Source organism: Oryza sativa, chromosome 3 (genome assembly GCF_034140825.1).
Source record: "Oryza sativa Japonica Group chromosome 3, ASM3414082v1".
NCBI classification, from domain to species: Eukaryota; Viridiplantae; Streptophyta; class Magnoliopsida; order Poales; family Poaceae; genus Oryza; species Oryza sativa.
In genome coordinates this window covers 23,572,686-23,595,759 of record NC_089037.1, presented here as the reverse complement: position 1 = coordinate 23,595,759, position 23,074 = coordinate 23,572,686, and the positions used below count along the sequence as shown (strand labels likewise).

The following is a 23,074-nucleotide window of genomic DNA, read 5'->3' as shown; positions in this document are numbered from 1 at the left end:
ATCCTGTGGATGCGAAATATGCCGATACGTACAAATTGTCCAGGTAATGGATGCATTCATACAGTTGTGCTAGCTTCTCATCGTATGGATGCATCATTGTCCCTTGTATGGATATCCTTCATTTCTACAGCTTTTGTTCTGCCTTTTCTCTCTTTCCCTGACATAGTCGATTTGGCGGACTGTATTGTATAACAAAAACTCTTATCTTCTAATATATTGACGCATAATTCTTTTACGCGTTCAAAAAAATAGATATCCTTCATTTTTTGCATGCATGTTATTCAAATAATGATAAACATGATCTCGGTAGCCAGGGGCGTAGCTAGGGGTAGTCCCGGTGGGTTCGGGACTAACCCCAAATTTGGCCCACAGACCCCAAAAAAAAATTAGGCCCAAATAGGTTGCTTGGCCCAAATAGCCCAGAAACATTAGGGTTGAGGGACTTCCAGCCACTCAGCGAGTCAGCGTCTCAGCCACCAGCGCCACTTCGCCCGAGCCCGATGCCGCCAGCTGCTAGCCTCCGCGACTCCGCGCCGGCGCCGTCTCGGCTGGCCGGCTCCCCCGCTGTCCGCGCCGGCGTTGCGCCATCCCTTCCCCTCCTTCTGCGACTCCACGCCAGCGCTGCCACTGCCGTCCCCTCCCCTCCCCGCGAGGCCGCCACTCCGCGTCTCCGTGCCGGCGCCACCGCCGCCGTCCGCACAGTCCCCTTCTCTCCGGCCTCCCCGCCGTCCACGCTGACGCCGCACCGCGCCGCCGTCCCCTCCCCTCCGTGGCTCAGCCCAGGTAACGAATAGCTGCCTAAATGGATAAATCGAGTTGTGAAGGTAACGAATAGCTGCCTAAATGGTTAAATCGAGTTGTGAATTGTGACTAGAGATTAGTGAGTACGTGAATATTTGCACATTTTGAACTTGCTTGTTAAGTAAGCTGCTTATGGATGTTGGAAGATATTATTTCTATCACATTTTCACTAAATTTGTATTTGTATATCAGTTTTATGGTGCAAAAGAAAATTTTACCACGTGACATACCGTGCGAACTAGGACTACTAAGGAAAATTTCCTGGCTACGTCTCTGTCGGTAGCAGCAGATCTGCTGGCGATGGCCACCGATCGAAGGTGGCGACAAGCAGCAGAGAGGGCAGTCGTTGTGCACGCGCCCATATCTCAGGTCAAGGAGCATACTGAACCCGCATGAGAAAAGGCATTTTTGTTGTATGTGAAAATGTGTTTTCCAGTATATATTCTTGCAAGTAATTTTATAGGGGCTATGCCATCAAAAATGAAAAAAAAACTCTAGTTATCAATTATATATAAGAGTAGCACTAGTGCGCATAATATTCTGCTTCTCCTATGATAGCGTCAAAGATCAAATGTGGAGCTAGCTGGTAGATGTGAAGATAATATGTATAGATTAGCCAATCCTTTATTATAAAAAATATTATCATTTCAGTAATACCAAATTGATCATAGACTACTGGCCCCCAAATAAAACCATTTTGTTTAAGCTGGGCACTCCCATAAACCAATTTCCAAATATATTTTTGGCGCTCCGAGAAGTAGTGTCGAAACAAGATTTCGGCAATACTAAAAGGGGTGGCTATCAAGCTAGAAAAGTGGATGGGTTTGGAGACAAGGAATTTTATACAGGTCCAGGCCTTCTTATTCAAGAAGTAATACCCTACTCCTGTCCGGGGATGATTCCGCCGAGTATGTTATTGATCGTATGATTTGGGAAAAAGAGAATCATCCCGAGAGGAACCCGGACCCCTCCTTATATAGGGGAAGGGATCCGTATTACAAAATACAGTCCATATCCCTAACGGAATATGCGATTACAGATAAAATACAATCGTAACCGACTAAGATCTCGGGTATTTCCTTGACATATAAGTTAGAAACTAACCCGAGTCCTCATAAAGATATTCTATCTATATTTGGTACCGTATATCCGACTAAATTATAACTGTCATGTTGATATGGGGTATCCATAATCTCCACAGTAGCCCCCGAGACCTTCGCAGTTGACAAAATAGCCTTCTCGAAACAAAAAACAGTAATCCGAGTGCTTCAATTTAACTTGCTCTAGCTTGCCGAGTGCTAAAAGACTGTGAAGGGCAAAAATAAAACATGGTGCATCGAGTAGATGCACCTACTTAGGTGTAGCCCCTGACTATGTGATTAGTTGAAAAACTAAACATGTAGTCAAGAACCGAGTGGTTTTATAACGAAGCATGCATGGTACTCAATAAAATACTCAGCCGACTTCTTCTCAACTTGAACATATCAAGGATAAAAAATAGGAAAAGGGCCGAGTAATAAACACTTAAAAGGTCCAAAAATAGACATATTTGATATGAATCCGAGTAAGAAACTCTTAAAATGATCCATCAAACATGATAAAAATCATGGTAATCAACGAGTCTAATAGCCTAAGCTATGACTCTCACCATAACCAAATTAAGCATATAACATGCTAAGAGAATGACCCTTAATAAATTAGTCATCTCGAATCAACCCAAACAGCTTTTGCAACCTCATAAGGCTTACAAAAATAGTATAACACCTTCCTGTCGGGCACCTTTTGTTTGCATCGTGTTAATTCCAAAGAATTATCAAACCGCATTAAAAGGATTTTAACAGCATTGGGCCACATCATTGTGAGCACAAATTGCCAAAGCAAAAAGCGCCTAAATCCCTAGGGATCACAACGGGTCATGCTGAAAATAAAATTGGGCCGAAATACTGTGTTTAGGCCCAAGCCCATTAGTACTCCTGATACCCTAATAACACCGAAGTAAAATGAAACGTCTCTTCGTCTTCCCCGCCGAGACTCTCGCCATTTTCCCCATTTCCTGCTACAGTACAAAACTGTGCCGGCAAAACTAGGGTTCATCAATCCACTCCAATCCATCCTTAAAAACTTCACGAAATTTCCCCCCACGTCCACTGCTCCGATTCTCCATCTCTTTCCAGCCATATCTCGGACCAAATTAAACCATCCAGTTCACATTCATGGCGGAAGAAAGAGAAAGCTTCGAGAGTCAGTGGGCGCCCTCCGATGTGACGGAAGATAATCTGAAGGAGATGGTGGCGCATGGCGTTCTTCCGATGAAGGAGATCATCGAGTGGTGACCGGCATTCGGTGAAGCATTCCCGACCCCCGATACGCATGAAGTCGTGGTATTTGCTCATTTCTTCTATGGCGGTTTCTCCCTTCCAACCTCAAGATTTTTTCGGGGAATTCTGAATTTCTATGGAATTAGCCTGCATCATCTGAACCCAAACTCCATAGTTCACATCGCCAATTTTATTCATGCCTGTGAAGCCTTTTTAGGTATTAGGCCACATTTCGCCTTGTTCCACCGCATCTTTTTCCTTAAGCCTCAGCCAAACAAGAGCAAACCATGTGTTGTTGGGGGGGGGGGCTGGTTTCCAACTCAGGGGAACCTTAAGCCAAAAATACTTCTCTATGCCCTTCAAAACCTCAAACAAAGGCTAGCACGCAAATTGGTTTTATGTTCAAAACCCTGAGCCTGCTCTTCCCGAGTACTCCTGTCTTCCTCCAGTTTATCGGGATACTTGGAACTCACTGGCAATGGGAGATGAAGCTGCGCAAGCAGTGGAACTGATGGAGAGGATGATAAAGCTAAAAGAACAAGGCCTTCAAGGAGAACAGATCACCCAGCACTTTATCAAGTGTCGGTTAGCTCCAATCAAAGAGAGATCTCGCACAGCCTTCGAATTTGACGGCAAGCATGACCCAAACCGTGAAGATCCAGATTCTCTTGACTTCAAGGTCATGAAGGAAAGGATGTATAAGATCTTCTCAAATGCTATCGTTGTCAGCTATTCACACTTGCTGCCAGTCGTACCGTTCAATGCATTCAATCCTCCTCCACCGGTATGTATTCTAACGTTCCAACCTTCCTCAAAAACATGATTTCGTCTCTTGTTGAATTGCTCGACATTTATGCTCAGGAGTTCGCATTGATGAAGTCAAATCCTCCAATCGCCCAGCACCAATCACCTCACCGCCAAACTGGTCAGGGAAGCGGGGGACCAAGAATTCGGTCTGAAACCCAACCAAGTGCTTCTGATCCAGTCGGCCAGTCAGATTCTCGCAAGAGGAAGCTGGTTCCAAGTGACGATGAAGGCGATGATACCGGAAAGCTCAAAGATAAAGGAACGACCGGAAAACCTCCGAAGCCAACTAATCCGAAGAAGAAAACCTCCAGTCGTCCTTTCCCAAAAATCAGAAAGTCTTCCAGGTACAAATCATATAACAATCTTCCTTGTATCAATATTCTCCCATCATGAAAATAACACTGATGGCAAAACTTGTAGGAAACCATCTGACATAGATCCTTCTGAGAAAGACTCTGACCCAACTAACTTGGAAGCAGATTCCTCAAAAGAAACCGGGCCGTCTGCAAAAGATCACCCGAGTGATAATCCGCAAGCCAGCGACAATGTAGAACCCAGCGACGAACCCACGACTGCAAGCCAGTCGGCCGAAGCTGGAGTCGGAGTTAACCAGGAGCCCCCGACTGGAAACCAATCGGATACAGGGCCAAGCCAAAAGATTCCCGAGGTTGAAGCTCAAACAAACAGTCCTCCCGGGAAGGGTGCTGGCAATGACTCAGAAATCAGATCTCCTGCGAAGACACAAGAGTCTACTCGTCCCCGACCGGGAATCATCACAGGTAAACACGCTATCTGAAATCATTACGATCCAACAGACTTTATTTGATTGCTTCATCTTTATTCATGGATACACTAGGGCCAATAATTGGTGAGGAAGAAGAAATCCTCCGGATACGAGCAGCTGAGGATTCGCGCCCTCCCATTCTAGTCAAGTGGTAGGATGACAACATGCAGCCTCAAGGAATCGTAATAAACAAGCAAAAAGAGGACGAAGAGTTATGCCTACTGAAAAAGGCACTTGGTCAGGCAACCTGCATTGTAAATGTAAGCTCTTTGGCGCCTGATCTCAACCATTTCGTCTGTTGTTTAGTTCAAGCGCTAATTAAACTGTCTTGTAGAGGATTCATCTTAGGAACAAAGCTAAAACGACAGCCTTAGAGAGGTTAGTCCCTCATCTCAGAACCCTCGAAGCCACCAGGAATCAACTGCACGAAACAAAAGAACTTGCCAGGAAGAATGAACATGATCTGAGGGATCGGATTGCTGAGCTCCAGGAATCCAATTTTGAACTGAGCGGCTCATCAAAAGGTACGCACAAGCTCTGCCCAACTAACTTGTGTTGTTATCTTTGTAATCTTGATTAACCAGAGTTAATGTAGTGCAAGCTGCCAAGATATCTCAACTGGAGAAGTAGATTCAAACTCTAGAAAATGACAAGGCAGAACTGGCAAGACAGAGGGACTTGGCTTTAAAGGAGGTTGAAGGTACCAATAATCAATACCTCAAAAGCCATTATCTTCCATATGCTGACTTATTAATGTGAATCTGTTGATGCAGACCGCAAGATCAAGTCGCGGGCTCAATTCGACGTCCTGGTTGGCAAGATCAAAAAACTTGAAGGAGCTCGGGATGAAGTCGCTAACGCTGCTACCCCACTTGTTCAAGCGATGTTCTTCAATAACAATGGCTCGAGTACACTTAATGCTTCTGAAATCTTCGACAAGCTGAGAGTTGCTCCGGATACATATTTCAAGAACATCAAAGAAGCTGGAAGTATGGGAGCAAGTCTGGCGTTGGCGATGACCAAATCCCTTTATCCAAGAGTTGACATTGATGCCATTGATGGCTTTGCAGACGGGACGAGCGAAGAAGCTGCTCTTGACCTCATCAGTGGTGCGCAAAAATCTGCCGATAAGATAGCAATCGATGTAGTTGAAAGATTTCAGGACATCGATCTCCGACCGACTGGTCCTGGTAATTCTGATGATGAAAAGACTGATACTGGTTGATATAACAATGATTTTGATGATTAATGATGATGGAGGCACAATTTGTACAATACTGATGAATTTATGCTACGCTTGGTATTCCATACTTAGCTTCTGATTTCTTAAAAGCCTTTGTCAAGCCTTATTGAACCTAAAACCCGCAAAAGCTATTAAAAACCTTCAGTCCTCATTGACTAAGTTGAAAGACCAAGCAGGGCAATGATAAATCAAGTAAGCAAATTGAATTGATAAAAATCACACTCCATTATTATCATAATAGCCCCCGACAGATAACTTCAAGGGAAAGCTTGATGTTGTCGGTCAAAACAGGGAAATAGAGAAATGAACTTAGGCATAAAAACGACGAAGATGTTCTATATTCCAAGAATTGTCGACAGGTGTACCGTCTTCACGCTTTAGTCGATAAGAACCTGGCCGGGTTACTTCAGAGATTATACACGACCCTTCCCATAAAGGAGATAACTTGTGTCGATCCTGTGTAGTTTGAATTTTCCTCAAAACCAGGTCTCCGACTAAGAAAGCTCGTAATAAGACGTTACGGTTATGATAACGACGCAACCCTTGCAAATATCGGGCCGACTGAATTAGGGCTGCTTCACGGGCCTCTTCCAGTCGGTGTAGATCATCTACTCGGTCTTCTCCATAGCGCTCCTCACGAAAGTTGCGGAAACGCAAAGATTCAAATTCTACCTTGCTAGGCAACATTGCCTCTGCTCCATAAACCAGGAAGAACGGCGACTGGCCTGTAGCCCGACTGGGAGTGGTGCGTAAGGACCAGAGTATGGATGGCAGCTGTTCCACCCATTTGCTGGCATAGGGATTCAATCGATCAAAAACTCATGCCTTTATTCCTTGGAGTAGCATGCCGTTGGCTCGTTCAACCTGTCTATTACTCATAGGGTGCGCTACGGAGGCATAGCAAATTTTGATGCCAAAATCTTCACAAAAATCTTTAAACACTCCTCCAGTGAATTGAGTGCCATTATCAGTGATAATCCGATTAGGTACCCCAAACCGATGCACAATGTTGATGAAAAAATCTCTAGCTTTATCTGCTGTGATCGTGATGACCGGTTTAGCTTCAATCCACTTGGAGAATTTGTCGATAGCCACAAAGAGATGCGTGTAACCGCCGACTGCCCTTTTAAACGGGCCGACCATGTCAAGCCCCTAGACCGCAAACGGCTAGGACAACGGGATGGTTTGCAACTCTTGGGCTGGCAGATGAATTTGTCTGGCAAAAAATTGACAACCTTCGCATGTCCGCACAATCTTGTCAGCATCAGACACAGCTGTAGGCCAAAAAAAACCTTGCCGGTAAGCTTTGCCGACAATGGTCCGTGCGGCAGCATGATTACCACAAATACCAGAGTGTATATCCTTCAACAATTGTCTCCCTTCCTCCAAAGACACACAGCGCTGCAGTATTCCTGTTGGACTTTTCTTGTACAGCTCAGTCTCATGAATAATGTAAAGTCTGCTGCGCCTGGAAATCCGCTCAGCTTCATCTTTATCTGGAGGGAGTTCTTGTTTGGTTAAAAATCTTATGAGGGGCTCTCTCCAGTCGGCTTCAATCATGCTTACATCTTGGGTGTCCGTAGCCTTGATTATTTCTTTACTTGGTACAGTCGGCTCATAAACATGTTCGACGAATACGTCAGAAGGAGCTGCTTCTCGCTTTGAACCGAAATTATCCAATCTGTCGGCTGCCTCGTTGTTGTGTCGAAGAACGTGGGTGAGTTCGAGTCCATCGAATCTGTCTTCCAACTTGCGTACTTCCTGTCGATAAGCAGTCATGTTATCGTCAAGGCAGGACCACTCTTTCATGACTTGGTTAACAACCAACTGGGAATCTCCACGAACGATCAGTCGCCAGATGCCCAAAGAGATTGCGATTCGTAGTCCGTGAAGGAGCGCCTCGTATTCCGCCACATTGTGTGATGCGGAAAAATGTATCCACAGCACATAACTCAGTCTTTCTCCAGTTGGGGAAATTAAAACAACTCCGGCTCCAGTGCCTGAAAGTCTCTTCGACCCGTCAAAGTGCATAGTCCAATACTCCATCTTTTCCTCGGGCGTGTCCTCTTGGCACTCGGTCTACTCGGCGACAAAGTCGGCTAAAGCTTGGGACTTGATCGAAGTTCGTGGCTTGAAGGATATATCAAAGGACATCAGTTCTAAGGCCCACTTTGCGATTCGTCCATTTGCCTCGCGGTTATGAAGTATATCCCCGAGTGGAAACGATGTAACCACCGTGACCGAGTGACCTTGGAAGTAGTGGGATAATTTCCTGACGGTGATCAAGACACCGTACAACAGCTTCTGAACTTGAGGATATCTTGTCTTGGAGTCAGCCAAAACTTCACTAACGAAGTAGATCGGTCGCTGGACTTTCTGAACATGGCCTTCTTCTTCTCGCTCGACAACCAGGACCGCACTCACGACCTGAGGGGTGGCCGAGACATATAGTAACAACGGCTCCTGTGGGTGTGGCGAGGCCAAAACTGGTGGAGTAGTGAGAAGTTTCTTGAAATCTTCAAAGGCTTTCTGTGCTTCGGGTCCCCACTGGAAATTGTCTGTTTTCTTTAACAGTTTAAAGAAAGGCATCCCCCGCTCACCGAGTCGTGAGACAAACCGGCTGAGCGCCGCCATGCATCCAGTCAGCTTCTGGACATCTTTCTGAGAGCTCGGCAGTTTCATGTTGAGGATGGCATTAACTTTCTCCGGGTTGGCTTGTATGCCTCTGTGAGACACCATAAATCCAAGCAGCTTCCCTGACGGTACTCCGAAGACGCATTTGTCAGGGTTTAGTTTCATCCTGAAAGCGCGGATGCTCGTGAAAGTTTCTTCGAGATCCGTAATCAAATCATCCTTCTGCCTGGTCTTGACGACTACATCATCAACATAAGCTTCAACATTGCGGCCGATCTGAGTTGAAAAACACCTCTGAATCATGCGTTGGTAGGTTGCTCCTGCGTTCTTCAATCCAAAGGGCATGGTGATGTAGCAGTAGGCCCCGAAAGGCGTAATAAATGAGGTCTTCAAGCAGTCGGATTCTTTTAGTCGGATCTGATGATATCCCGAGTAGCAATCCAAAAAACTGAGTAGCTCGCAGCCGGCCGTTGAGTCAACTACCTGGTCAATGCGAGGTAACCCAAAAGGATCTTTGGGACAAGACTTGTTGAGGTCGGTATAATCGACACACATGCGTCATTGCCCCGTCTTTTTCCGAACCAGGACTGGGTTAGCCAGCCAGTCAGGATAAAGGACTTCTTTAATGAAGCCCGCTGCTAACAGCTTGGTTAATTCCTCCATGATCGCATCCTTCCTGTCCTGTGCAAAACGGCAGAGTCGTTGCTTGATGAGTTTGGCGTCTTCCTTAACATGTAAAGAGTGCTCAATCACCTCTCTAGGAATACCAGGCATATCGGATGGTTTCCATGCAAAGATATCTTTATTATTTTGAAGAAAGGTGATGAGCGCGCTTTCCTATTTACAATCTAACTCAGCGCCTATTACAGCAATCTTATTAGGATCAGAGGGATCTAAAGGAATCTTTTTGGTCTTGGCATCGCTTTCTCCGCTTTTGGGCATCTTGGTTGCGGGCACTTCTCCTTCGCTTGCCATGGTTGCAGCCAGTCGGATCTCTTCTTGGGCGAGTGTGATCTCGCGGGTCTGGGCCATCTCGCAACTTTCTTTATCACATGTGACGGCTTGCTTGATGTCGCTCCGTAGGGATATGACTCCTCAAGGACCAGGCATCTTCATCATCATGTAGGTGTAGTGTGGGACAGGTATGAATTTGGCTAGGGCTGGTCGTTCGAGTATAGCATGTTACGCTGTCTCGAAATCAGCAACTTCGAAACAAACGTTTTCTGTGCGAAAATTCTCCCGAGTACTGAAAGTAACCGGAAGAGTGATCTGGCCGAGTGGTGTAGCAGATAATCCTGGGATGACACCGTGAAAGGGTGCATTACTCGGCTTTAATTCCGTACGAGGGATCTGCATATCGTCCAGGGTCTTGGCGAAAAGGATGTTGAGCGCACTGCCACCATCGATGAGGGTTCTTCGGAGCTTGACGTTGCAAGCCACTGGGTCTAGTACCAGGGGGTACCGGCCCGGGTGGACCACTCGGTCGGGATGATCCGAGCGGTCGAACTTAATTGCTATCTCTGACCATCGAAGGTATTGGGGCGTGTTGGGCTGAACTGCGTTGATCTCCCGTTCGGTTAGTTTCTGCTTTCTCTTAGATTCGTAAGCTAGGGGTCCGCCAAAGATGTGATTAAGCTCCTTGCAAAAGTCCTGAAAACCAGTCGGGGCATCGTCTTCGTCATCTTTCTTCTTTGATGTGCCTTGATCTCCGTCTGAAAGCTTATGTGCGTTCTTGGCATATTGTTCCGCAAATTGCTTGTAGACGAAGCAATCTTTGGCCACATGGTTGGAGTTGGGATGATGCGGACACTGGGAGTTCATTATCTTGTCGAAGGTGTTGACGCGGGAACGTTGTCGGGAAGATGGAGTAGTTGTCGCCACAAGTTCTTCGGGCTTACGCTTGCGATCCTTGCGATTGTTACTTCCCCTCTCTCCTGCGGCCGGCATGTCTTTCTTCGGTTTCCAAGTGGTGCCCGACTGTTTGGACGCAATAATAGCATCTTCGGCTTTGGCATACTCGTTGGCTTTTTCAAATATCTGCTTAACCGTCTTGGGAGATTTGCGTCTGAACTTGCCGACTAGGTCCTCGTGGTGAATGCCTTTAGTAAAGGCAGCAATGATGACGTCGTCGGTGATGTCGGAGATCTTGTTGCGCTGCTCGGAGAAGCATCGGATGTAATCTCGAAGGGATTTTCCAGTCTTCTGAATGACGTTGTAGAGATCAAACTGTGTGCCGGGGCGTTCGAAGGTGCCCTGGAAGTTGGCGATGAAGTGATCATGAAGTTCCGCCCATGATCCGATCGTGCCACGGGGTAGTCCATGGAGCCAGGATCGGGCGGAATCCGCTAGGGCCACAGGTAGATAGTTTGCCATGGCTTTGCTGTCTCCTCCTGCTGCGCGGATTGCGAGTCCATAGACGGTGAGCCAAGACTCCGGATTAGTGGTGCCATCATACTTCTCGATTCCAGTCGGCTTGAAGCCGGCTGGCCAATCCACTCGACGCAGGTCATTAGTGAAGGCAGCTACTCCATCCACGTCGTCGTCGTAGCGATCTGGTGAATGGCGGTGACCTCATGCTGCACGGCGCTGGTTGATCATGTCGCGAAGATCGACGGGACGCTGGCGAGGTGGAGAGCGAGGCCGTTCGACTCGGCGTTCCCTGTGACGTTCGGGACGCGAGTGAACAGATCGTTCGTCGTGGCCCCTGCTCCTGCGATTGGATCCTGTGCCGATGATGCTGAGGCTTGGCTGATGATAATCATGAGATCGGAGATAGGGAACCCGGCTACCAGTCGGCGTGCGAACGCTGCCGGAGTTAACCGGAACTGAAGCGGCGATCATGGTCTTGGTCTGGTTCAAAATGTTGACGACGTGATCGGCTTGGTTGAGTGCGTCTTCCTTGAGGAGGGTGTCGAGAAGGGTGATCGCGGCGACGGCGTTCTGTTGGGGGGTGCGGAAGACCGCTGTCCCCTCAACGTCTTGTTGCCCGATAAGATCTCGTGCTTGTTGCCCTGCGTCCAAGGCTCGTTGTCGTCGGTCTTCGGCCTCCTTTGCAGCCCGTTCGTGTTCTTGTTGCTCTCACCGCAGCCGTTCTTGTTCTTGCGCTTGGCGCTCCTCTTCCAGTCGGCGTCGCTCGGCTTCCTACTGTACACGTGCTTCTGCTTCTCGGGCTTGGCGTTGTTCTTCCGTCTCGTTGTCGGCCATGAAGACGCCGAAGTAGAGAGGGGTGTAATTGTCTTCAAAGCTCTCGTCGAAGTCATCGAGGTTGTGGTTGTCATAGCGGTAGCCGAATTCGTCGTATTCCACGATCTCTATTGGTCGTGAGTCGACGCCGGGGGAGCTAAGGTAGACTTCGAGTTGATCCGTCGAAATCGTGCTGAGTGGCTGGAGTATGACGCCGACTTCCCTGGAGCTAGGCGGGATCGGTGTTGAGGCCGACTTCCGCCTAGGCCTACGGGGAGAAGACGCCCTTGTAGTGAAGACGGCAGCCAAATCGTCGTGGAGTTTCATCAGGATTGGCGGGTAGGCCCCATCATTTTGATCTGGTGAAGTTGAAGTATATTGGATCTCGTTCGAGTGGTTTGAAGCCAACTCGATCGAGATAAGCTTGGAGCAGATCTTGGCCGAGTTCGGAATACCGAATGGGGCTGAAACCTGGTTCTCTCCCGACTGGTTTGGATCCGAGTCGAGGAGAGAGATCTTGCCGAAGTCGTTGGTGATGAAGTCGAGGCTGCTGAACCGAAACGCCTGCCCGGGGGGAAGACGAGGTCGTCGATGCCGGAGAGGGAACCCATCGCACTAATCGGCGAAGAACTTGATGCTACCCCTACCTGGCGCGCCAACTGTCGAAACAAGATTTCGACAATACTAAAAGGGGGTGGCTATCAAGCTAGAAAAGTGGATGGGTTTGGAGACAAGGAATTTTATACAGGTTCAGGCCTTCTTATTCAAGAAGTAATACCCTACTCCTGTCCGGGGATGATTCCGCCGAGTATGTTATTGATCGTATGATTTGGGAAAAAGAGAATCGTCCCGAGAGGAACCCAGACCCCTCCTTATATAGGGGAAGGGATCCGTATTACAAAATACAGTCCATATCCCTAACGGAATATGCGATTACAAATAAAATACAATCGTAACCGACTAAGATCTCGGGTATTTCCTTGACATACAAGTTAGAAACTAACCCGAGTCCTCATAAAGATATTCTATCTATATTTGGTACCGTATATCCGACTAAATTATAACTGTTATGTTGATATGGGGTATCCATAATCTCCACAACTAGTAATATTGAAAGCAAAGAATACACATCCCCGAGAAAAACGTGCTATGTTATATTCAAAGAATATGGGTTGGTTGTCTCTTGCACACTAAAAAACAACATTGCTTATCACCTCGCAACTCTTTTTCGCAAGGTTATCCTTTGTTAGAATTATTTTGATATGAAACAACTAGATAAATACTATGATTTTCAGTGGCACCTTCAACCTCCTATATAAGAGATCCTCTTGCGGACCGTCACACTAGAGTTCACAATCGCATCATACACCGAGTGAACCGAAAATTGCCATTTCTATACGGAGACGCGACCAAACGAAGCAATCCTTTTTCACTTGACATCCATCCGGTTCAGGAGCATCGATCGCCAGCGTGCTCGAGCACATGGTGTGCAACACATGGTTAAGCAGGTGAAGAACTGGGAGAAGTTATATATCCGTGCACTAGCCGGCTAGCTCGGGGCCGTCTTGTACAGCCAAGCTTTCCCGCCATTGGAGGCCGACGACGGCGACGATCGATGGCCATGTCTACCACCTTGAGCACAAACGTAGTGTCCTTGGAGAGCAGCACTGCATGTCGCAGGCGGCCACGATCTCGACGCCGCCGGCCTGCACCGCCGTGCACCGCCGCAATAGGCGCACGCGACCACCGGAACCGTTCGATGGGCTTGAGCGCCGGCTGCATCTCCCGGAGCAGCTTAGGCGCGGGCGTGGGGTCGTCCCGGCGGCCGCCCGGCGGGGACGCCCGGACGGAGCCGTGGCAGGGTTCCATGAGGAGCCGAGTTCGATGCCCATGCAGAATTGCGGGCTAGTGGTGGAGAGCTTGACACCGAGAGAGTCGTTTTGTACTGGTTTTAATATTTAGAGGAGCTGATATACCTGAATTTAGGACTAAATTGATTCTATTTGGCTAAGGCCAAGAGATGAGGGAACCAGAAAATGTAGGTTTGAATTGACATAAAAAAGCTTGCCTTTCTTGGTCTAGGCCAGGCTTTATTAAGGTTATACAACCAAAGCCACTCCTAAAGTGCCCTCACTAACTAAAGACACTATTTAGGAAACTCATCTCTCAATAGAGGACACCCCTAATGAGTTCTTCAAAATCTGAGGCCATTTGATGAAGATACTTTAGCCCACAATGGGTGTCCCGGCCCAAGGTAGTCCTAAGTGAAAAGTTCTGAAAGTACCCCTCCCTGCTTGCCCATCAGCCCACCGGCGTGCTCCTCTTTTCTTCCTCCCCTCTCCTCGTCTCTTCTCGTCTCCTCTCCTCCACTCCGTTGATTTCTCCCTCTCTACTCCACGCCGTCGCCAGCCCACCGCCGCTCGTCGCCGTCCGTCTCACCGGTGCCTCACCAGATCCGTCAGTCTCTCCTAGGCCTCTCTCTCTCTCCTGCCACCATTCGTCGTCGATCTCCCCCTCTCTTCCCCGCCGCTCATCACCATCCACCTCGCCGGTGCCGAGCGCGGTGGCGGACGGCAAGCGATGCGCGGGGTGGCCGACGGCGAGCGTGGTTGACTGATGGCGGGCGAGCTCCACCGCTCTCTCTCCCTCTCTCTGTTGTCGTTGTCCTTCCCGGCCTCCTCCGCCTCACGCCGTCGCCAGCCGAGGGCAGCAGATCTAGCGCCAAAGCTAGCGGATTTGGTCCTCCCGCGGCCAGATTGGGATGGAGACGATGGCGGTGCCAGCAATGGTGGGCGCGGCGCCGACCCCTCAACCCCGCAGCTCCTCGTCAAGCTCATTGGGCGCATCGGTTGGTGGCGGTGCGGATGGATCTAGCGGGGGAGATGCATCTGGCTCCGACCCCAGTGACGGCGGATGGCGAGGCAGAGAAGGAGGCGCGGCACAATGAGACCGAGGGGAGAGCGAGAGTGAGGCGAGGGTGCAAAGGAAAATTTGGGGGAACGACGCCGTGCCCACGAGCTCCACACATGCTCAACGCGGCGCCTGGCTGTGACTCCCCACGAAAAGCTGGCGAGGCACGAAGAGAGTCTCGTCCCCCAGCAGAGGGATACGTTCCATTGCGGGGGACGCCGCGGACGAAAAAGCAAACGGCCGTCGACGAAGGGCTAGGGATACTCTCCAGGGGCACGTATTGAACATGCCCTTAGGTTTCTTGAGGCTTTCTCTGGCCTTCTCAAAGTTTTTGGACTTTCTTGGATCAAGCTGAGTTTGAACAAGCATATGCAACATATCGTTGCCTAACCGTCACATTTGAATTGCTATATATCTGTTGAAATTTTCGTTAAAAATAAGTCGATTTGCTGACAGCGTTATTATTTAAAGATTCGTTATTATTTAAAGATTCGTGCATGTGCCTTCAAGTAAAAAAATGTCTCGAGGCCATCGTTTCGTTTATTGACGGAATAAGCGAAACGACATAGTTGCAAACGAAAAAAAATTGGTAAATAAAACTTTTATATGTGTGTTCTTAGCGATCTAAAAGTAAAGACTGAAAAATAAAGTATGATGAAAAAATCTCAAAATCAACTCTAAATTTAAGGCTAGAAAATGGTGAGAAAACCTACATTCAAAGGATTCAAACTCAGGCCCAGGCCAGCATGCTGCCAGGAAAAGGAATAAGTTCATTTGAGGTCCCTTAACTTATCAACGAATCCGATTTTCGTCCCTCAACCAGAAAACCAGACACAACAAGTCCCTCAACTATCAAAACCAGTGCAGATTAGGTCCCTCGACGGTTTTGAGGGCGGTTTTGGCTGACGTGGCGCCTACGTGGCTAATTTGACTCGGTCTTCATCTGACGTGGTACTGACGTGGCGCTTACGTGGCAATTCGAGCCGGAAAAATAATAAAATCCTCGGGACCCACATGTCGGTCTCACATACAAAATAATAAAAAAAGTTGTGGGACCCATGTGGCCCCACATGTCAGTCTCACACATAAAATAATAAAAAAATAGTGGGATCCATGTGGGCCCCACATGTCAGTCCAACTCACCCTCCTCTTCTTCCTCCTCTCTCCACATCTCCCCTCTTCATCTATCTCTCCTCTCCTCTCTCCCGGCGACGGAGAGGCAGCGGCACGCGGTGGCCGGCTGCCGGCGAGAGAGGAGGGAGCGGCGCAGCCAGGCGCAGCGGTGCGGCACCGGCAATGAAGGGGAGGAAGGCGAAGGGAGCTCCATGGGCGGCGGTGGGTTTGGGGAAGGGCTGGTGGCGGCGGGGAACTCGGTGGTGGCGGGGATGGAGGTGAGATCAGCGTGGGGTGGAACGGGGAGGTCGGCGCGGCGTCAACAGCAGCGGCCGGGCGCGGCGGCTCGGCAGTGCGCGGCCAGGAGGTGGCGTAGGGGGAGGAATCGGGGCGGCGCCGGGCAGAGGAGGGAGGGAAGGGGAGCTTCACGGGGCGGCGGTGGATTGGGAAGGCCGGCGCGGCGGTGTGGAGAAGAGGAGGCCGGCGGCGGTGGGGATGGAGAGGATGGCCGGCGAAGGTGGGGATCGAGAGGATGGACCAGCGTGGTGGGGAAGGGCGACACGAGGAGAGGCTGCCGCGGGCGACGCCGGCGCAGCCGTGCTCGACTGAGCGCCGGCCGACTCCGCGTGGCGGTGGGAATGGAGAGGTGCGCCGCCCTTCTCCCCGCCGCTCCATGGCGCGCCATCGCCTAGCGGGCCGCCGGAGGCAGAGGAGGAGCTCGGGCGCCACTCGGTGACGCCGCGTGGGGCGGCGGCGGCCGCCGCGTCCATTGGCGTCGGCGGCGGAAGGGACGAGGCCCCGCGCGGCTGCGGCCCGCGAGGCGATGGCACCGGGCATGCTCCTCCGCCCGCGAGGCGATGACCTGAATGCCGCGGAGGGAGGGGGCCTGTGGCGGTGGCGGTGGCCATGCTCCTCCACCCGTGAGGCCCGCCTTCGCCGAGGGGAAACATGCGGCGGCGGTAGTAGAGGAGGAGACAGCGTTGCAGCTGCTGGTGCGTGGCCGTGGCGGGCGGAGCTCGAACGCGACGAGGTGCGTGGCCGTGGAGACGGTGGAAACGAGGGCGGGGGCCGCGATGGTGAGGTGCGCCGCCCTTCTCCCCGCCTGCCGCCGCTCGTCGGTCGTCCTCCCCATTGGCCGCCACCTGTCTCGGCGCCCCTTCTCTCCCGTCGGTCGCTGCCCGTCCCCGTGCCCATTCTCCCCGCCGGTCGCCGCCTGTCCCGGAGCGCCATATCCTCATCGGCTGCCGGCGCCGCCCCTTCTCCCCGCTAGTCGCCCGCCCGTCTCCCCGCCGCCCGTCGGCAGAGAAGAGAGAGAGGAGAGATGAAGAGAGGAGAGATGGGGAGAGAGAGAGGAGGAAAAAGAAGAGGGTTAGTTGGACTGACATGCGGGTCCCACATTTTTTTTTTATTTTCTATGTGAGACTGACATGTGGGTCCCACTAGTTTTATTATTTTTTCGAATTGAATTGCTACCTAAACGTCACGTCAGATTAAGACATGAGTCAAATTAGCCACGTGGACGCCACGTCAGCCAAAACCGCCCTGAGACCTAATTTGCACCGGTTTTGATAGTTGAGGGATACGTTGTATCTGGTTTTACGGCTGAGGGACGAAAATCGGATTCGTTGACAAGTTAAGGGACCTCATATGAACTTATTCCCTAGGAAAATGGTGAGAAAACATGCCTTCAAAGGATTCGAACTCAGCCTAGCAGCGCAAAAAAGAACAGGCCCATTGATGGCCATGTGCCAATAGGCGATCGAACATGGCCTCTGTGTTTTTTGGGCCCTATATAAACATGAATGTCCACTTCCAATTGTTCAGCTATTGCAATGCAAACCCAATAGATAGATGGACCAACAAGGCCGAGACAAGGTGTGGCACTATTAGGTTGTGTGATCGCATAATTTGTACCTCCTGCTGCTGCGCGACGATCCTAATTCCGTGCTGCGCCGACTGCCGAGACCGAGACATCGATCCAATTCCACGCGCGGCAACGGGGAGGCGGTGATATAGCTTGCTGCTTGCAACAATAGCACTTGAAAATGATATCTTGGACATGATTAATTATGAAGATATAATTGAAGATTTTATTTTAAGAAATACTGGACGAATGATCTTCTACCCTATAGTTCAACAAATGGTTTCAATCATTCCTTCATTCTTTCATTCATCACTCAACGGTTGAGATTATCTTGCTGAGATTCAACGATCGAGATCGCTCCCACCTCCCACCACCCTAAATCAGCACGCAACTCTCTCTCTCTCTCCCTCTCAGATCCGCTCGTCTCTCGCTCTCCCAGATCCGCTCCTCTCTCTCTGAACCGCATCCCTCCCCTGCCGCCGTAACGTTCCCTGCCACCGCCCTCATCCCTCCCTGCCGCCGCGCCCGCACCTCTACGGCTCTACCTTCGCCATCGCCATCATGCTGCACCACCTGGAGACCGGACGCCGATCAACGCCGGACGCCGACACGACCCTGGATCAACGCCTCACCAACCGTCGACCCTGATGGCCTGACCTTATAAGGACGCCAACACGATCCTGATGGCCTGACCGCTGTCCCTGCTCGCCACCCATCTCACTGCCATCTCATTTCACGGTATAGCTCAACACATCATCAACAACATATTATTATCAACTGCTCCTCATCAACTGAGATTCAACCTGTACAAAACTTATCTGATTGTATCATATTAGACTATATTATTACTTTGTAACAGATTCATCTATTATTCCAAATGAGCGAATGTTCCGTGACTCCTTATAGTTTTATTTGACAGTTTCTCTGTTGCTGAAAAGAAAACAAATCTTGCTGACATGCCATATCAATAGTTCTGACTTTCCATCATAGGGCAACAATTATGGTTAAAACAGTTGTAGTGATATTATTTTTGTAGTTCAATTATGTTCTGACTTTCCACAAATTCTTTTCAGTTCAGTTTGACCAAAAAAACGTTCCTATCGTAGTGATATTGTTTTTTAGCTCTAATTTACCAATAGAAAGCCACATTGCAAGGATTCATATGGTCTCAATTGGGTTGTCGATTCAACAAATATAATTCAGATTGGTCTGGATGGAATAATACCATGCATGATTGAGTTATATCAGCTCTGCACACTGTTGGAAATCTCGGAAGAACAGCCATGCAACCCATTATAACCAGTATCTGGTGAAAATATGCATGAAGAAAACATGGATAACAACTACATGAAGGTGGCAAAAGTTTCTTCCTGTAAATCAGATGAAAAATTATAATGATAGTTAGAATAAATGATTCTGAACTTAACTCTGAAAACAGCTTACAAAGGTTGATGAATAAATGATTCTGAACTTAATTTCAGAGCATCATGTTCCTTGTGAATAGATAATATAAACTTCAAGCAACTATTATATGCTTTATTCCATCGATTATAGATACTTGCACATTGTGTATAACTCATGAATGCGTAGGGTACTCCATGAATGGGTTATTTTAGCTGCACATGTACTTATTTTCCAGTTATTAATTATTTAATTATTCTCTTGATTCTCTGATATTAATTATTCTTTTGCACCTTGTATTTACCAATATAGTGATTCCTGCAACAAAATCCTTGACATCTCAAATACTTCTTGCAGGTAAAAGGCTTGCTGTTGCTGCCCACTGCATGCCCGCTGGCCGTAGGTGAGTCCTGGAAACCTCCTCTTGTGTCAATTCCATTCAGTTATGTATCTCATCTCTCAAATATATGTGAACTGTGCTTGATTATGTGCCTCTGGTACTGTTTATTTGTATTTGTGTGGTCCTAGAAACATCTAAATTATTGTGGACATGATCTTATCTTCATTTTAAGTACTTTCTACAACATTTTGTGATTTATTTGGTTTCTGCCAAACTGAGATCAACTGATACATCTATTGCAGTACATTATAAGTCCACCTAATCAGATTGTGACTTTCAATGAGTGACCATGTGATTGTGGGAGCATCTTTTTCTTTCTAGGGTATTTTAGACAATTTACATTTGTTAAGATCTCCAAAATCAGATTTTTGATCTTTCAGTTATTTTTTCACATTTGCCACATGTATAGCAGTATATGACGATTCGAATTTCAAATCATCAAGTGTACGGTATTGATGTGACAATAGGGGAAGTATGGGATCAGAGAATTAAGCATATATATTTACTGTACTTCCACTGTTATACTATACTCCATCGTTTTTGTTCTTCTGATGATTGGATTTCAACATTGGTTCTTATCTTTTTTTTGCGGTAGTGTCTGAGTTGTGATTTTACTAATGAAAACATCCAAGCTGAATGAAGTTGGTTTTGCTGTAGCTGTGATTACTGCATTTAGGAGGTCAGCGGTATTTTATTTTTAAAACTCCCTCGCTGATTTTGTTTCATTTCATTTAGGTAGATACTGAGCTAAATATATACCAAAGCAAAATTCTACCTTCCCTATCAGTGTTGCTCTCCATCAGGATCGTCCTACTATCCGCTCTCTCCAAGGTGAGTCCAAGAAACCTTCTCTTGTGTCAATTCCATGAAGTTATATATCTCATCTCTCAAATATATGTGAATTGTGCTTGATTATGTCCCTCTGGTACTGTTTATTTGTATTTCTGTGGTGCTAGAAACATCTGAATTATTGTGCACATGCTCTTATCCTCACTCTAAGTACTTTTTACAACATTTTCTGGTTTATTTGGTTACTGCCAAACTGAGATCAACTGATACATCTATTCCAGCAGATGAGAAGTCCACCTAATCAGATGGGCAGGGTTGGCTTGGTTCAATTTAAGAAATCTGAATTTGGCAAATTTAAGAAATTGGTTCAATTTACGAGCAGCATCATATTAGAAATACTGACATACTCGACTGCAAAACTATTTTCAAGACTAAACTGAATTGGAGATTGATGTTCCCAAGTACTGTGATAAGAATTGAGATAGTGTGAAGTGCAGGAAACCAAATAGCACTACTACGGATCCGGGCTTCAGTGACGGGTCATCTGTGACGGGCCAACACAACTCGTCAAAGATGAGTCATCTCTGACGGGCCGAAAAAATATCCTCTTCAATATATTGCTACTAGGGAGGACCCATCACAGATGTATCGTTTACTAATAATTAGCTCTTCAACAGAACCTGTTGCTCATATATTTGACATGGTTTTGTACAGTAGATAATAATCAAGATTCAGTAATGAGAGTATAGAAGATACCTTGCTGCACAACCATATTGTGGTGTATTATAACATTTAAATATAATATGTGTTTGGTGATAGGAGAGTTATTTGTACCCATCATTCACGTGGTTGAATCTGCTCTTGAGTTATTCTTTTAGTCCTGAGTTTAAACATAGTGACAGGAGTGTAAATGCAGTGGAGGAAATCGTGTATTTAATGCCATTGGCTCATAACTATGTTTAATAGTTTTCATTTGGTGCCACATTAATTTTATCTGGGCACTTACGATGTGAAAAAGAGTTTTACAAATTAAATTGCTTGTGCATCTATTATGAATTATGGAATGATTACTATTATGGAACGTGTCATGGTTAATTTTCGGTTGTCCTAACATGTCTTGTCATCCTGATTGTTGGAGGATACGCCTTTTTTTATTACTTGATTTTAAATGTCACCGTAGCGTTAGCACGGGTCCATTTGGAACTATATATATTAGCTGCGCATTGTGTACTACTCATGAATGACTAGGGGAACTCCATGCATGGGTTATTTTGGCTGTACATGTACTGCTCCAAATTGAGATATTTTCCAAATTGAGCTATTTTCCAGTTAGTAATTATTAAATTATTCTCTTGATTCTCTGATCCCTAGAATATTAATTATTATTTTGCACCTTGCAATTACCAATAGGGATCCAGTCCAGATCGATCTCGCCCCTCATCTCCATCTCCACGCCGCCAGATCGCCATCGCTCGGATTCTGGTGCATATCGTCGCCAATCTGATCTCCGCACCGCAACTCCATTGCATCCCTCGCCGGTCTGCTCCGCCAACACGTTGTTGCCACCTCCTCCGCCTCAAGCGCCACCACAGCCAACCCAAATTCCCTCCGCCACCGAGAGGAGGTACAGAGCAAGTTAATTTTTAATAAACATTAAGTTGTCCGAAATGTAGAGCACTAAAATGTGCATTGTTATTGTCCCTTCACATTAGTGTCTCGAGCATTGATGCTGAATAAAAGGAGGATGGGGCCATTGGGACCATATTATAAAATTAACACATGTCGGTATCTATTTTCTAGAGCCTGTATTCTCGCAAGGGCAGCTTTATGTTGCATTATCAAGAGGGGTGTCAAGGAAAACGACAAAGATTTTGGCAAAGCCTTAAAAAAAAGGTGGACCCCACAAGAAGGAGCACAAGAAATATCGTGTATAAAGATGTTCTGGATTGGTGAACAATGACGGGTAATAACACATGCTTTTAAGTTTTGTTGTAAAAGATCATTTCAATATTCATGGTTTACATTCATGTTTTAGAAAAATAAATTAAAAATTTGAATCCTGCTGACAATTATCATTTCATTTTGTATAGCACGTCAGGAGAAACATATACGGTACCACGTGATTGTCACTGGAGTAACTATTTATGTTTTTTTCTTCAACCTTAATAACATCCGTTCTATGTGGAAATGTAATGCCTTTAAAATATCAAAAGTTTAAAGTCATTGTGGTGTTATATCCTTTTCATTTTGAGCTATCAAATACCACCTCATAGCATTAGCATGGGCATGTAATATAAAAATAATTATAATATGAAAATGCACTATATTATATAAAAACTACCACCCACTTGTGAGGCATTATAATTACGCAAATATATACACACACGCACGCTACATACAAAAAGAACGCTTGTGAGATGAGTAAATATTGATATCAATGCTATTGTGAATTATTTTGCGTGTCTTGGATATATGCATTATATATCATATTATTATGCAATATGACTTAAGGCATAGATATACACATTATCATATATCTTTAATATCATATAATTATGTATTATAACATGGGGTATAGATATATGCATTATATATCTGCATGAATTGGTATTTCATATTATTATACTTTACGCGAAATATATTTGATGTATGACATAAATTGAATTAAAACTCAAATGCACAGTTCATATAATATTTTTTTTTTGCTAACATGAAAATTTTAAAAATTATTAAAGAAAAATAGAGTTGCACCGTAGCGTTTAGCACGGGCATATTACTAGTAATTTTTAATAGAACATGAGGTCATCACTACTTTTTTCACTCTTTC

General features: G+C 46.9%; 1 protein-coding gene and 1 long non-coding RNA gene across 5 annotated transcripts; both read left to right on the top strand.

Moving 5' to 3' along the window:
• The first annotated feature begins 455 nt into the window (after positions 1 to 455).
• On the top strand, positions 456 to 5,985 carry LOC107280248 (uncharacterized). 2 transcript variants are annotated; one of them, XM_015773671.3, is made up of 7 exons: positions 456 to 3,903; positions 3,981 to 4,270; positions 4,347 to 4,705; positions 4,783 to 4,970; positions 5,045 to 5,234; positions 5,306 to 5,410; positions 5,484 to 5,985. In XM_015773671.3, the coding sequence occupies exons 1-4, from the start codon at positions 3,598 to 3,600 to the stop codon at positions 4,863 to 4,865; spliced, it is 1,038 nt and encodes a 345-aa protein (XP_015629157.1). In that variant the 5' UTR covers positions 456 to 3,597; the 3' UTR covers positions 4,866 to 4,970; positions 5,045 to 5,234; positions 5,306 to 5,410; positions 5,484 to 5,985. The 2 variants fall into 2 exon arrangements, 1 of the variants encoding a protein (XP_015629157.1); XR_001544263.3 differs by having other exon boundaries at positions 456 to 4,270; positions 4,406 to 4,705.
• Positions 5,986 to 18,100: 12,115 nt separating this feature from the next.
• Positions 18,101 to 22,470, top strand: LOC136351214 (uncharacterized). 3 transcript variants are annotated; one of them, XR_010739960.1, is made up of 6 exons: positions 18,101 to 18,395; positions 19,416 to 19,461; positions 20,194 to 20,289; positions 21,658 to 21,871; positions 22,048 to 22,210; positions 22,338 to 22,470. It is a non-coding gene; the product is annotated as an uncharacterized lncRNA (long non-coding RNA). The 3 variants fall into 3 exon arrangements; XR_010739958.1 differs by lacking the exons at positions 21,658 to 21,871; positions 22,048 to 22,210; positions 22,338 to 22,470 and adding an exon at positions 20,532 to 21,252; XR_010739959.1 differs by lacking the exons at positions 21,658 to 21,871; positions 22,048 to 22,210; positions 22,338 to 22,470 and adding an exon at positions 20,529 to 21,252.
• Positions 22,471 to 23,074: the final 604 nt, after the last annotated feature.

What these genes read in the sequence shown, in the direction of transcription:
- LOC107280248 (XM_015773671.3), top strand. Translation starts at nt 3,598, where the DNA reads ATGGGAGATGAAGCTGCGCAAGCAGTGGAACTGATGGAGAGGATGATA. An exon ending in AAAATCAGAAAGTCTTCCAG is followed by an intron (nt 4,271 to 4,346) that starts GTACAAATCATA and finishes CAAAACTTGTAG; the next exon opens with GAAACCATCTGACATAGATC. An exon ending in CCGACCGGGAATCATCACAG is followed by an intron (nt 4,706 to 4,782) that starts GTAAACACGCTA and finishes TGGATACACTAG; the next exon opens with GGCCAATAATTGGTGAGGAA.